Here is a 15,648-nt window from a genome sequence, read left to right as displayed (position 1 = left end):
AATTTTTACTGTGGCAATGATGATATGTAATGTCTACACCAGTTATGAAAGTGATTAGAAGTTTCAATGATGACGGGTGGCGGGGCACGATCATCATGAACGCGATTTAAACTGGGATTCATGGCATATTGGGGACAGCAGCAGCATGCATGGGATTTATAGAGAGAATGAGGACATAATGTAGATCGTATGAGAATAGAGTTTTACAGTGGTAGTTGTGGCATCGTAAAAATATGGGCACTGGCATCATAAAAATATGTTTTAAAATGTTCCTGTGTATGGTTGATGATCTGGCATCCATTGGATTGTTTTATGCGCTACTCAACAGAACCAATTGTAAATTGTAGAACATCGTATACATTTATTAGTAAAAAATGTGCATTAAAATTGCAAAATTACTATACATTATTTTAAACCATTTCTCAGGTGAACCTCTCAAAACGCTCCTCGGATGGTTCGGGTCCCCCATTATATTCAGGCAGCCACACAAATTCATAGGAAATATTTACAATATAATCTGGACAATACCACGAGCTGTCGCTGCTGCATTGTGATGATTTAGTGGTCTTTGGGACAATATATAAATAGCGTAGTTACATGGCTGCGGGTTTATGCAAAAGCCTGGATAAAAGATTGGCCATTGGGCTCCCACATCATAGAAAACATGTGGCATTTTGTTTTTTCTGGCTTGCTAACAAATTGTTGTGTATATTAAACTTTATTCCACAATGCCTTCATTTGCTTGTACCAACAACAGTTTGTATGTATATCAAGTTGTCTTGTTGAACGGTGCCTACTTTCTTGAGTGTGTGTCTGTGTGTTGGGTGCAGCTGATTGTTTTAGGCACAGTGCACAGATTTCCAGAAATACTTTCGTTGCTCTGACCTTACAGAGCACACATTACACGTTGAATGTGGGGTATAGTGGATGTTTGCGTTTGTTGGCTGGTATACACTTCATTTCATGGGTCCATTTGATGACACTGTGCACGCGTTCGATGGTGGGTCTGGAGTTTGCTTTTGTTTGGCCCTCCAAGCTCCAGCCCTCCGAGTTTACTTTGCATGTCTGTGGGCCTCATTACACGTAGTGCGGTAAGGGTTTACCGGTACCGGTAAGGGCACCGGTAAACCCTTACCGCCTTACTACGAGGTCCCTTTGCGGGTTGGTACTTTAACGCCTGCTGTTTAGCAGGCGTTAAAAACCAACCCGCAAAGGGACCAGGGTGCCAATTACGGTACCGCAATTTGCGGCACCGTAATTAGCGCATTCCCATAGAGCCCTATGGGGCAAAAATGGGAATGGGGAAGGGCAGTGGGGGGAAGGGGGAATTACCGCCCCGCCAACCTTGGAATAGGGCGGTAATTCCCCTTTCCTCCAAGGCGGTGCCGGCTATTAGCACCTTGGTCCTCCGCCTACCGTGTATTGAGGCCCTGTGTCTGGAAATATCAAGACTTTTCTTGGACGTAGTATCTGAAAATCTAAGTTTGGCTGATGTGATTTTTGAAATGCTTACGTCAGGCACTACTTCATCTTAAGGTAGACACATATACCAAAAATCTCAAAGCAGATCATTTTGAGATATCATGAGCTAAATGGTGCCCTTTTTCAGCCCCATCGGAAAGTCCCCTGAAAAACGCAGGTTTTAGCCTTACATGATTTTCAGTATTCAAGCATTGATGGAACGCTGCCAAGTTTTGCATGAGCATTTGAATTTAGCCAAATTTGGGGAACTTTCATAGAGGCAAGCATTTTTTCATTGTCCCATTTCCTACGTAAAGTTGGACATGTTCTTAACTATTGTGCCACTAGTATAACTTGACTCGCTAGATTTTAACAAACTTTTTACACAAAAAAAGGTTGTCTTGGGCCCCTTAAAACTGGAAATTTTGGGCACAACCCATTAAAAGGTGGAACAGTTATTAAGAAAACAAAAAAACTCCTCGACATAATCCTATTCATTTTTCATAGAGAAAAAATGCTTTGGATAACCGTAGCATAAAAAATGCTAGACAGATTTGCACTATACAAACAAGTTAGGCCCAAAGCGTTGCTGATGTGCCTTATGTTGGTTTGGGTAAATCCTACCAGTCTTTTTTGGAATATTCGACTGCGAAGTGGGTGCACCGCTACGCCTAAATCTATTGTATACAACTCCCAGGCTGCATTGCAGAAACTCTGGCTTTTCAGAAATAATTGGCGCCAGCGGTTTTCACAGTAATTTTGTGGCAAGTTTACAGGTGAACAAAGGGAGGGTCCCAAAAAACACTACTCAGAATGGATGCTATAACAAAAAAAATATGAATTACATGCAGCGTATCACCTACCTTAGTATACTTACGTGCTGTTGTGTCACCTACTTGCAACTGAAAACACAGCTTTAAGAGTGAAGTGTAAAACCGAACAAAATTGCATTGATTATGCATTTTTATTCCGTTAATTAAAAACAAATATATATGTAAATGCTGCCTGCAAAATGGGCTCTGTAGACAGAATTTACAATGGACTCCTAAGGAATCCACTTCTTTTTCATCAGGTGAGGAAAGCAGGCAGACTCGATAGGAGTCCTTGGGTTTAATGCATGCATATACATCTCATGTACATTATAGATATTTATTATAGGGCAATGACCTCTGCCCAATAGTTGAAACCTGTTTACATAGGGCCTCATTAGGACCCAGGCGGTAAGGGGTTTACGGCGGCATAAACAGCGCCGACCCTTACCGCCTGATTCCGAGGTCCCTTAGCGCCATGGAGGTTTTAACACCTGCTTTTAGCAGGTGTTAAAATCCATGGCGCTAAGGGACCTTGTTGTTAATTACGCCACCGTAATTTACGGTGGCGTAATTAACGCCTTCCCCACTCCCATTATGCCCTATGGGGCAAAAATGGGAATGGGGAAGGGTAAATGGGTTAATGGGGACTTACCACCCCACTCACCTCGGAATGGGGCGGTAAGTCCGCCAACCACCATGGCGTAAACGTAGTTTACGCCATCGTAAACGTAGTTTACGCCATGGTGGTAAAGGTACGAGCCAGGCGGTAACTTACCGCCTGGGTCGCAATGAGGCCCATAGTCTTTTCCAAAACTTGCATTGCTAATAACTTCTGATTCAGTGGACAGACTTGGATGTATTTTTCCCAAACAAAGGTTTGTACCAAAGCCCCTCCAAACTGCTTTTCTGTAGAAAATTTGTAAAAAAGTGGAAAAGTTATTCAGAAAATAAATTCTGTTTTCAGCCTAGTAACATTTTTTTTCCCTGTAGAGAAAAAGTGATTTGATTAAACACCTGTGTAGCGATTTGCACCAAGTAAAGAACTTGGTCACAAACTGAAGAGGAAGACCCAAACGTGGCCCTCGATACACCTGTCCCACTCTCAGCATGGCGACAGAAACAAGAGGTGCACATCGCTTCTGGGCCCTTCCTCCCCATCATTGATGTATCCCGGGTGTGAGAAGCGATACTGGCTCAGACAAACATTCAAACTATACCCGGGTGACAGCATTGAACAGATACAGCTATCATCAATTGAACAAGTCGACTGACTTGCAACCTTGAAGAACGCTGATGATGTCACGACTGAACGATGATGTAGATGCGTTAGACATGAAGCGCATTTGCATCCCTGCACGAAGCTACACAAGCACTTTAGATTACATTGCTAGCAGACACAAATAACATGCTTATGACTCATTTTTGCATGATGCATTTTTGCTGAGCAGGAACCAGCTTGTTGCATGCACATAAATATGACCCGCTTGCTGATGCTAAATGCAACTAACATGGACGGGCAGGTGAATAAAGATGGAAGCCATTGGAGTGGATGGGAAAAGCAAGACAAACTTCAGAATACAGGGAAAGGCTGATCCTTCTGAAGAATGCAGACAAGGCTTCCAGTGCAGACACTGTGCACAGCCTAACAAAGGACATGTAGGTAAGGAAAGTTACGTTTTTTTAAAAACAATTTTATTATTTTTATTAACACTCCAAACATTACCAACATTGAGGACATTCACATATGGGCTTCAAGTCATTATATTGGCATGTTATACATTTCAGTCCTCTCCCCTCCTGCCCCCTTAACTCGAGCCCCTACTTCAATGCCATCTGCTTGCCCATCTCCGGGCTGGTCTTCCACATTAATCTCCCTCGTATCATCTTCACTAAGTTCGGCCTGGGAGGGTCCCATCATCGTGGCCACCAGTTGTCTCCATGCTATCAGGGGTCCCGCTTCCTCCTCCCCTCCCCTACTGATTGCTTCATACCAGGCTGCCGTTTCTGCTTCTGCCCACTTCAGGAGGTCAGCTCACCACGTCTCTATTCTGGGGCGTTGGGCTGCCTTCAAGCCCATCGCGATTCTCTGTTTGGCCAGTATGTAGGCCAGGTCTTTCATCTTATGTGCTTCAGGTTGCATGGTCTGGCAAAGCCCCCCAGCATGCACCCCCACACTCACTCCACCTCCAGTGTGATCCCTATTTCGGCTAAGCGTAGCTTAATCTCTGTCCAGAATCTGCCCACCTCGGGGCAAGCCCAAAACATGTATCATCCCAGCTTCCACCCCCCTGTACCTCAGGCATTTCTGTACCACTAAACTCCCAAACCTGGCGATTTTGCTAGGGGTCATATATGCCCTCTGAGTAACATACAACTGGATCTGCTGTAGCCTTGCATTTCAGGACACCTTCTTGTGGTACCTTTGACCCCTGTCCCATTGTCCATCCAGCATAGGTTCTCCCACCTCCTCCTCCCTGTCCCGCCTCAGTTGGAGCAACTCCTGCCCATCCTGGTCATCAGTAGTTCGTATATGCAGGATATTTCGTGCCCACCCTCCGAGATATCATACATCGTCTCAATGACCGCATCAGGTTGCTCCGTTAGCACTGTCTCAGGCCACCTTTCTCGCACCTGTCTGATAATTCTTGTTTAAGTAATATATTGGCCTATGGTCACCCTAGTGTCCTCCATTAATCTCTGGAAGTGTAGTGCCTCCCCCTCCTGTCATACATCTCCGAGGGTCGCAAGGCCCATCGGTTCCCAGAATTTGCGGATCCCTTTTATCATTTGCGAGTCGTCCCCGCATAGTGCCACTAGCGCCACCTGCAGGCAGCATGGGGTCGGATTTCCCACCATTTTCCAAGCTTTGCCCCATATTTCCCAGCCCAGTGCCAGCAATCTCGCCCTTCCTTGCAGCTTTGATTTAGGCAACCACACCACCTCTCTTAGAAAAAAGGGGGCGGCGTCCTTGCACAATAGCCTGGCTTTGGCCGTCTCTTCTTTGGACAGCCACCTGGCCACATACTGAAGCTGTCCCGCCGGGTAGTATGCCTCAAAATTCGGTAGGTTTATGACCCCCCCTGTCACACGAGTTTTGTAATTTCCAAAGGGCCACCCTATTCCTGGAGTTGTGCCATATAAAGCCCCTGCATAAATTGTGGAGTTTTGTAAAAAAGCGTTTGGGGAGCATATTCGAGATGTTCGTAAAGAAGTGTAGCAATCTCGGCAGGACCACCATTTTGATCAAAGCCGCCCTACCCATCATAGCCAGGGGTAGCCTGGACCAAAACCCCATGCTATTCCTAATGCCCTCCACTGCCTTTTTCGTGTTGTGTTCTTCCTCGGCCGTGTGATATCGGTCGATTCCCAGGTATCTAAATGTCCTGGTCTGCCAGGGTATCGGCAAGACCGGTAAATTCCTGTGCGCGGCCCACCTGTATCTCCCCAGAGGGAACATGCTTGATTTCTTGGGGTTGACCGCTATGCCCGAGAGGATGGCATAACGTTCCATCACCTCCAGGACATATTCTATGTTTTCTTCTGGGAAGCGCAGGTATAGCAGTATGTCATCGGCGTACAATGATATGAGGTGCGAGCGGATCCCTCTCTCCCCATACTGTTGTCTGAGGCAGATTTCCAGAGGTTCCAGGACAAGAATGTACAGCATGGGCTACCAGGGGCAGCCCTGTCTAGTACCTCTACAAATTGCCATTTGTCTGAAATTATTGCGCCGGTTTTAACCCTGGCGATTGGGGAGCTATATACCATTTTGACCCACCTCAGGTACCCCGTCCCATCCCATATTCTTTCAGAGCCGCTAGCAACCACGGTCACCTCACCGAGTCGAAGGCCTTAATGGCATCCAATGAGACTATCACCATGTCATCGGGGTCCTTCTCTGTCTGTTTGATAATGTAGTGGAGTCTCCTATGGTTGTCGGTTATTTTCCTGCCAGGGACGTAGCCTGTTTGATCAGGGTGTATCAGTTTGCCAATAACTCGTTTGAGCCAGTTTGCCAGCATAGCTGTAAGGATTTTACTGTCTTGGTTGAGCATCGATAGGGGTCTATATGACCCACAATCCGTGCTTGGCTTGCCAGGTCTTAGGAGCAGAATGACCACCGCCTCCATCAAGGACTCTGGCAGCCTACCTCGTTCTAACGCCTCATTCAGCATGGCAAACAGCGGGGGGAGAACCTTCTGCTTGTATGTCTTATAAAATTCACTTGGGAGCCCGTCTGACCCCGGGGCCTTACACGTGGGTAGGTGTTGAATCACTGTCTCTAGTTCATCTAATGTGACTGGGGCGTCCAGGTCCTCCCGCTCGTGATCATTTAATTTGGGCAGTCTTATGTCTTCCAGTGTTTCCTGAATATCTCGACCCATCTCCTCCCCCTTGTCCTCATAAATGCGTTTATAGAATCTGAGGAACCCCTCGTTGACTCCCTCAGGGGTATCCCAGGTCTGACCTTCTTCCCCCTTTACCTCCCTGACCACTGGTCGTGATGTTTCATTTTTGTACAGCCATGCCAGCAGCCTACCTGGTTTGTCTCCCCCCGCATGCTGCCTTTCAATGTATTATTTATAGTTTAGTTTACATAATCTATCCCAGTGCTCCCTGCAAGTTTGTTGTAACAACTTTGCCCGTTCAGCATCCTCCTGTGAGGTGCTCCCCCTCTGCATTATTTCTTCCAGCTACTTCTCTGTCTCCCGAAGTTCCCGCTCTATGCCCCCTTGGAGCCCTCTGGATTTGGATATGGCAGCACCCCGTACTACCACTTTGAACACCTCCCATAACATACCGTCTGACGTCACACTCCCTGTGTTAATATCAAAGTACTCAATAATCGCCTCCCTTAAATCCTCATGGAATTCCGAGTCCTGCAGGGCCTCGGCTCCGAGCTTCCATGTCGGGATTCTCGCTCTGGGGGGTTGGTGCCTCCACTCCAAAACCAAAGGGGAGTGGTCCGAAAGTACCCTGGCCTTATATTCCGAGCCTATCATTTCTCTTACCAACTCCGAGGCAACAAACATATAATCCAGTCTCGTATGCAGGTTGTGTGGGGCCGCGTAGTGCGAGTACTGTCTACCGGGTGTAGCTGCCTCCAGATATCTTCAAATCCAAAGTCTCTCAGCGAGGCCTGTAATGCTCTTGCAGCCGGGGTGGGTCTGTCTAGTTTGCTGTCTGACCTATCCATCTTGGGGTGTAATGTGCAGTTAAAATCCCCTCAGGGATGGTTAGAGACTAAGAAAACAAAACCGTACGTTGCCACACGGTATCCCCATATGCACTCCTAGCGGGACAGAGTCCCAAATTATCCTCTTCAAAGTCTACCCACTAGACACTCCCAAAGTCGGGGTATGAACAGGGGTAAAGACAGGATTTCACATATCAATTTAAGTAACATGCATTCCAGACAGTAAATAACCTCCGGTGGAGGACCAGTACATATACTCTGTTCGTAACAAATCTGTATCTTTTTTCAAAAAACGGTAGAATTGAATATCAAAAAAATATTTTTAATACTGGAGCATATAAATCATATGTAAACCCAGACTCTATCTACAAAAACACAAACATACTCATACGTCAGTCAACCAAGATTGACTATTTTCAAAGAAAAACAACTGTACATTGACTCGTGTTTACAACATTCACACTAGTATGTATAACACTTTTAGGTACATTCAAAACAATCCCAAATTGCACCAATGTATCTATCCAATGGCCAACGCGTTTCAGATTATTCAATAATCCATCTTCAGGGCTTTGGTGACTTTTTGGTTCAACATCAACTTCTCAATTTGCCATAAAGAGGATACCTATAAACGGCAGAAATCATAATCATTGTGGGCTTTAAATTTAAAGTTTAAAGTTCTACTAATTTGCTGGAATATAAGAAAGGAACACGAACCTTGTGATCCATAATCAATCGATTATAGAGTGTAGAATGGCACTGGACTGCAGTCGATCACTGCGTCCGGAATCAAAAACAGGTGGAGTAGTGAACAGCAGGGTCCCTGGAGGGAGGAGAAGAGTAGCTTTAGGGAGGGCTGTCTAGTTAGATGTAAACGTGCTATGATAAGAGTCACATCATATATAAAGGGACAAAGTATCCATAGTGGTATTTCCCATGGAGTGAAAATTACAGTCTATACAATGATGGGTGTTAGAGGGATCTTTGACACCTCCTCCCCCCCACCAAATAGTCATTTAGTGTGTGCTTCGAAGCCTACTCAAGCATGACGCCCAGCGCAAAAAACGCTAGCATCCATAATCCTGTACGGATATTTACATGGTCCTTGTCTAGGGGCACAAGGTAAGTAAATGCAGCCTCGCCGACAACGATTGCGGGACATTAGTACATTGCTAAACGTACGTGTTTAATATTAAGAGACATGTGAATGTACACTAACGTCTCCACTCGATTGTAACTACACTTACACAGTGTGATGGTATGGACAGGAGCTCAACAACGCCTAGGCGCCGGGCTGGAAAGCCTAAGTTTTGTGCCGGTTACCATGGCGAATCCCGCGCATGCGCACAAGCGCCCCGGGCCGCCATCTTGGAATGGGCAAAACTCTTTTTAAAAAAAATAAGGGGAAGATACCCGATGGAGATGAATTTCAGGAGCCAAGGTCCAGGTACATTGGATTATAAAGAGAGCCCTTCTCTCACTCAAAGTAAACAATTAATGCAAAACAAACTGCAATTGTACCGACAGGAAAAAACCTACCAATGGCACAAATGCTTGAGATCACAGAGTGGCTTAATGGTGGTGGGCATGGGGAAAGTGCAGATCAGGGTCTGCCTAGGCCCCCATGGCCACTCAATTACAAAGGCAGGTACGCGATTGTACATGGTTCTAACAGGTAGAAACAGGAAGGCAAGCCTAGACTTAGCCGCAACCAATTCTAAGGACATTCTACCCTGTCTAACCCCTATCTCACATTAGTCAAAGTCAATTGTCAAAATGATACCAGATCTGTCCCCACTAAAATGACGTAATGCATACCAAAAACATCCTAATTATGTTTCTTACAAGAAACAACAGTTTAAATAGATACAGTGACATAGAAGAACATGGTCCATAACGGATGACTCAAGAGAGCCAATGGAGTATCAACAATAATGCTGGTAACCTATGACATTGGTATAAAATGAATCCAGGAATAGATGAGAGTACATCCCGTTTACACACAGTAACATATAATGGACATAGTACACAGCAGTCAAAGGGGTATTGAAGCAGGTACTGGTAACCTTTTTCATTGTTGCAAAATGAGACCGAGAGCCCAAACATACAGGTATACAATTCATCGATCTGCTGAGATAGAAATGAATTCAAAATAAAAATTCTAATCCGTTCACATTCTAAGTGGTTTGGCCTTGCAACACTTCACTCAATTACTGCCCTTGCAGTCCAAGCCTCATTAATTATATGAAATTCTCAAATTAACTTACACAGACTGCACCTCCCTAACCATAAGGGATAAGGTTCTTTACACAAAGCACATTAAATCAAACTCACAGTTCATCCCTCTAGGGCTCAAACAATCCAGAAGCTCAATCCACAGAACTTCCCTCTTTTGGAGTTTCCTTACAATATCACCCCCTCTAGGACTGACTTTCACTTGCTCAAGAATTACACATTTTAATTGAGCTACCGTGTGTTGGGCTTCTGCAAAGTGTGCTGATACCGGCGAATTCTGGCTGTTGGTGCGGATACTCGATTTATGTTCCGTCCAACGTGTCTTGGCCTTCCTTGTTGTCAGCCCCACATAATAAAACCTGCAGGGACATTTCAGACCGTAGATAACATTCATCGCAGGTCGCATCCCCCCCCCCATATAATTGCGCCACCCAGTAGGTAGCCGATTTTGCCATATAGGACCCTAAAATAGGCTGCTGTGTCTTGGTTGGGGGCGTATGAGTTTATAATGCTCACTTCCCTGATTTCCAGCATCCCCCGCTCCCCTATCATTCTGCCATCCGGGTCTACTGTGAATTGAAGCAACTGCAATGGTACATGATGTGCCACCCACGTGACCACCCCCCTTGCATAGGCAGAGTATGTGGCTCCTGTGGTGGTCCCTCTCCACTTTCTCTTAACCACCTCCAGTTTCCCCTTAGTAAGGTGAGTTTCCTGTAATAATGCTATGTCAACTTTCAGCCTTCTCAGATACAGCATTATTTTATTTCTCTTCAGATAACTGTTGAGGCCTCTCAATTTCCAGGTTACAATTCTAAGGCTACCCATTGCCATGCGTGGTTTGTCCTTCCTCCTCCCCTCCCGTATTTCCTCTCCAGTCTAATTTGACATGAAATTGGGCTCGCTCCCCTCCCTCTTCCCACACAAACTTCCCAACTAACGCCCCTCCCCTCCTACCTCAACTAAAAAACCCTGCACACAACCCCTTCCCTCCCCCCTCCCTACCTGTCCCCAACTGGTGCCCAGCTCCATCCCTGGACCTCAGGCTCCCCCGCGTTTGGTCCTGCCTCGGGGTGCTGAGGTCAGGAACCCAGCAGGGTGTCACCGGTCTGTTGGTAACCTAACTGGTCTATTGTTGGGGGTGTGAGGGCTGGTTCCGCTAGGCTCCTGCTCTTTTCACTAAGTTCTCGTACTCAAGGATCATATATATACAGCCCTGGTCGCTCTACTCCGACAGACTGTTTCCTGTACTATATTCTAGTCCAAGTGTCTGAGGCTGCAGCACCCTAGGTACCACAGTCTCCATGCTACTTATCTGCGCCACCTTCCTTCTGGATACCCGATTCCTGGGGGCAGCTCTGGGTATCCAGCCATTCTGTCGCATCCTCTGGGGTATCGAAAAACAGTGTTGTTTTTGTGGAACACTGAGTTTTGCAGAGTAGATCAGCATGTACTTGCAGCCAGCTTCTCACAATCTTCTCTTCACTGAACCAAAGTTCATGCGTCGTTGTTGTACCTGCAGGATGTAGTCCGGGTATGCCGTTATATTTACCGAAGCCCTTTGTATCGTTCCTCCCTTCTGAAAATGCTCTAGGATTTTCTCCCGGTCTCGATAGTTCAGGATCTTGGCAATCACCGGCCTAAGGGGGGGGTACCCGGTGGTGGCTTTCTCATCAGGGCCCCGTGCGCTCATTCCACCATGAACCCCTGGGTCAGCACTCCTCCTGTTATCTCTTGCAGCAGCATCAATTCAATGTACTCCGTGGGGTTGGGTCCCTCGGCTCCTTCAGGCAATCCCACATTATGTAGATTGTTCCTCCCGACGTGTCCCTCCGCCTCCTCCGCCCTACTTTCCAGGTTGCCCACACGTTGTTCTAGGGCATGGAGCTCGGATTTGTGGGATGCGCATGCAGCTGTATTCGGGGCCACTTCCTTTTCTAAGTCGCCTGTGCATTCTGCTAGCGCCCTGACATCTTGCCGGAGGAGATTCACCTCCTCCTGTACTGCCCCAACTTTGAGCTCCAGTGCCGCCTTCAGTTCAACCATGGCCGATTCAAATTTGGTCTCCCAAGCCACTTTCAAGTCTGCGATTGCTGCCAGGATCTCCCGGTCTTTGCTCATGGCATCTGTGCCCACAGTGGGGGTTCTCTCATTGCTCCCAGCCCCCTCTGCCGCCGTCGATGTTTAATGGTTTAGTCTTTGGCTTCCGTTAAGTAAGTCCCCAGTTGGCAACGGGACCCGGGTGAGTTAAAGTTGTGGGTTTCCTTATGCTGCCGAGTCTGTGCCTGGAGTGGATTATGTCCTCCCAAGCAATTGTGCACTGGCAATTCTTATTTCCCTCTGTGTGCCCCTGCTCCTGCTAGGCCGGATTTGTAGCTGTGCCCCCAAGTACTTGTGGGCCTCTCTGGGTGTCGCTGCGGACTCGGCGTTCCTCTTAACCACGCCCTGCTACAGTGCTAGAGTTATCGCTACCTGCTCCAGCTCCACTGGGCGCCCCTGTGTTCTGTCCCCCAATGGAGGTACTTGCTCAAATGTATTATCTCTGATGCACTGCTGCAATTCACCCCCTCTTATTTATTCCCTTTTTCAGCTACAGTTCCTTCATGCCGGGGTTCCTCGTATTACTGTTACACAAGGGCAAGAACTGGCAGTGGCTTCATGTAGCAATTGCTGCAGCGGTTGTGTTCTCCGCTCCCTCCATGACTGCTATAGCTGCTTCTCCTGCAGCATATCTTCTGTGCCCCTGGTGCTCCTCTACTTCAGCATCCTCCTTTGAGGGACCTGGGCGGGCCTGGGAGGAACTTGCCCCCCCCTCTGTGCGTCCGTGCTGTGCTGCCATCGCTCAACAATTCAGGCCGGATCTCTGTGGGAGCCACATTCAACTGCGTGTATTTCTTTGATATGACACGCTCCTCCTCAGTGGCCGGGCCGCAGTGAACAGCCACCGTCCTTGGTTTCATTCGCGCTGCAGGCAGCGATCTTTAGCGTGGGGTGGACCACAGTGGCATCACCTACACAGTTGCCGCTACGCACTTTGCTAAATGTGCTTCTTCATTTGGGCGGATCACATTAGAAGCTGTTTAGAGTGTTTAATCACACATTTCATTGTATATCCTAGTTCCTTCCGCTGCTTATCTCACGCTCCTCCTCACTGCCTGGACCGCATTGAACACCTCATGTCCATGGTTTCATTAGCACTGCAGGCAGCACTCCTTAGAGTGGGGCGGACCACAGTGGAAACACCCACACAATTGCCTCTATGCGTTTTGCCAAACGCGTTTCTTCATTTGAGCGGACCGCATTAGAAGCTGCTTAGAGCATTTACTCACACGCTTCCTTGCTTATCCTGGATTCCTTTTGCTGCTTGTCTGGCTATATCTTGATTGTATCACTACATTAGCCCCCCTCTGGACTGTCTTGTTGTGGATTGGAACCAACCCGCTCATATATACGGTCTTCAGCCTCGCGTGGCTGCGGGTGTCCTGAGCACTCCGGCAGTGCTGATATGCGCCTGCTTCAGGTGTCTGCTCTGCCACGTCCTTCTCTGTCCAGCGACTTAGCTACTCCAGTGCCTTCTGCCTGGATACGTGCCCATGCAGTATCCCCGGACCTGGGTACTCTTATATAGTCGACTCGAGCATTGCAGGCAACTCACTTATGGGACGTATTCTCACATCTGGTATGCAGTGTGGGATACCGCAGCCTCCATCGACCCGTTATTGTCCCGCCGTGCTGCTGCAGATGGTAACTGCTTAGCAAAGGGAAAGATCTTTTTTACACACTCATTCTGCAGGTATTCACTGATGACATCACATGTGCATTTACTTTCCATGAAAACTCTGTAGGAGGGATTCTTATAATGTTGACCAAAAAGTGTCAAGGATCATTTGAATAAATATCATGAGCTAATTAGTGCATTAAGCAATGCATTGATATAAATAGCATTCTATTATGAAGTTCTATCCAGTATACTAAGCAACACATGCAGAAACATAGGCAGTGTGTGCAGTATACATGATGAAGGTGCAATATTCATAATCTTGCCATGTAGAATAATGAAATAACTGCTTTCTTATAGAGTTTTGCGTACTGTGAAACATGTAATAAGTAGCTAATAAAACCCACTTAATACATGATTACATTATTACAGACAAAACACAAAGAGACAACACATACAAATATGAGTATATACAGGGACAGAGAAGTAAACAAAAAAGCAGAAGTAGCAGCAGAAAGCGTTCATAACCTAACTGATTATCTTTATGCAGAGAAATGATTGCTCTGTTTCAAAGCTGCTACTTACCATATGTATGTGTATCACATGATGTGACTGCACCCAAAGGAAAGGAGAGTGAGTACAATGTATACAAATATGAGCATATACAGGGAAGGTAGAGTAATAAAAATAAAACTATGAGAAAGTGCTGATAACCCTAATGATTATCTTCATGCACATAAAGGATTGCTCACTTTCAAGCCTGTGTCTTCCGCTTTATATAGGTTTCATATGATATGACTTGACCCTAAATCTACAAATATAGTACCTTTTCAATTTTTACTTCCCGACTGTTACTGAAGAAAACTATGTGGCTTAGATATGTCAGTAAAGGAAAAAAAGGGAGAGCCAGCCATGTGATGTCATCAGTGATGTCATCAATGACATTTGTGATGTCTTCTTTGATGTCCTGGGTGTTAGTCTTAGCAGTGCACGGTGGCGTGAGTTATGGTTGCTTAGCTTACCATAACTGGCGAATTTCAGGGGGTTTTCGGTTTTACTTTGAACCATAACGTCCCTTTAACAAAGTTTTTTTTACTGAATTTGATAGGTTTTTAGTAGCGCAACTTAACCATAACGTCCCTTTTAACAACGTTTTTTCATTGAAATATATATATATATGCTTTTTATATTGTTGAACTGAGCTTGTAAAGTATCCTGTCGTGTTGTCTCTTGTACTTTGCCTTTTTCATAATTTTAGTCGTTAGTGTCTCTTCCTGATGTGATATGACTTGCAATTTTAAGTTATGTAAAAATTTGTTTTGAAAGGTTAATTTAACCAACCAAAATAAAATAAAAAAAATTATAAATATATGAACCACCTGTTTCCGACCCTCTTTTACATATAGTTATTCCCATAAAATAAAGTAATACACGTTTCCCGCTCAATGTAAAGGATGTGTTCTTCGCAAAGCGACGGAAGCATAATATTCCCAGCGTAACACAATGTAGAATCAAGCGCTTTAGATTCTCATTTGCCACCGAACAAAATCTGCATTGCATGTTCGTGACACGTCTTTGCGCCACAGCCTTAAGTTTTATCTTTTTTCTAGCGGAATCTCATTAAAAAAACAGTTGTTAATCGCCACGAGGGAAAGCGATTCAAGTAGAAGGCAACACATGCCAATGAGTGGACGCTAAATCAGATGGGTGTTTATTTTTTTTTTATGCATTGACAGGTCTCGCTCCACTCCAAGCACCACACCGTTATACATTTATTTTTTTAGTTTACTCATATTTCCTAAACCCTGCAGCAAGGAGATTCCCCTTTGCGTTAGTTCTACTGCACATTTCTTAACAAAATGTTTCTTCTCCCCTTGGGACCCAAAGCTTCATATAGGGGATTTGGTGGGGGCGCCAAGAATGTATTGCAAACGAGCAATCTCTTCCACAGCCGCGTAACGTCGAGGGAGACCAAGCCCAACTCCAAGCCTATCACCGCCATCAGGGGACTTTTGGGAATAGATTGTACACATTTCAACATCAGCCCCTCAATCAGGGTTAGATTTAAATCAAAAAGGGCTTGGTAGGTTTCCATTCCATACAATGATATATATAACGCATCTGTACACAAGTGTTTCTAGGCGCGACAACACAAGGGAGGAAAGACGGAGGGCGGGCAAGACAAACGATCTTACTAGGCGTTGTGTCATTCAGATCGTGCAAGT

The 15,648-nt window shown here is 45.9% G+C and overlaps 1 protein-coding gene across 7 annotated transcripts in view; it reads right to left on the bottom strand.

Moving 5' to 3' along the window:
* The window catches only part of FGF1 (fibroblast growth factor 1), a 524,090-nt gene that overhangs the window by 25,433 nt on the left and 483,009 nt on the right, over positions 1–15,648 (bottom strand). The window contains exons 5-6 of one of the 7 annotated variants that reach the window (XM_069652468.1): positions 8,188–8,293; positions 4,029–8,095 (exon numbers count right to left, since the gene is read on the bottom strand). The exons of the other annotated variants lie outside the window; for them this stretch is intronic. Coding sequence (XP_069508569.1) covers positions 8,202–8,293 — 92 coding nt within the window. The 3' untranslated portion in view covers positions 4,029–8,095; positions 8,188–8,201. Of the gene's footprint in view, positions 1–4,028; positions 8,096–8,187; positions 8,294–15,648 lie in introns of those variants that run through there. 7 annotated transcript variants of the gene reach the window in all.

This window comes from Ambystoma mexicanum, chromosome 3p, assembly GCF_040938575.1.
Source record: "Ambystoma mexicanum isolate Mex_15411 chromosome 3p, UKY_AmexF1_1, whole genome shotgun sequence".
NCBI lineage: Eukaryota > Metazoa > Chordata > Amphibia > Caudata > Ambystomatidae > Ambystoma > Ambystoma mexicanum.
The sequence above is the reverse complement of the archived record's forward strand: the minus strand, read 5'-3'. Positions and strand labels throughout refer to the sequence as shown.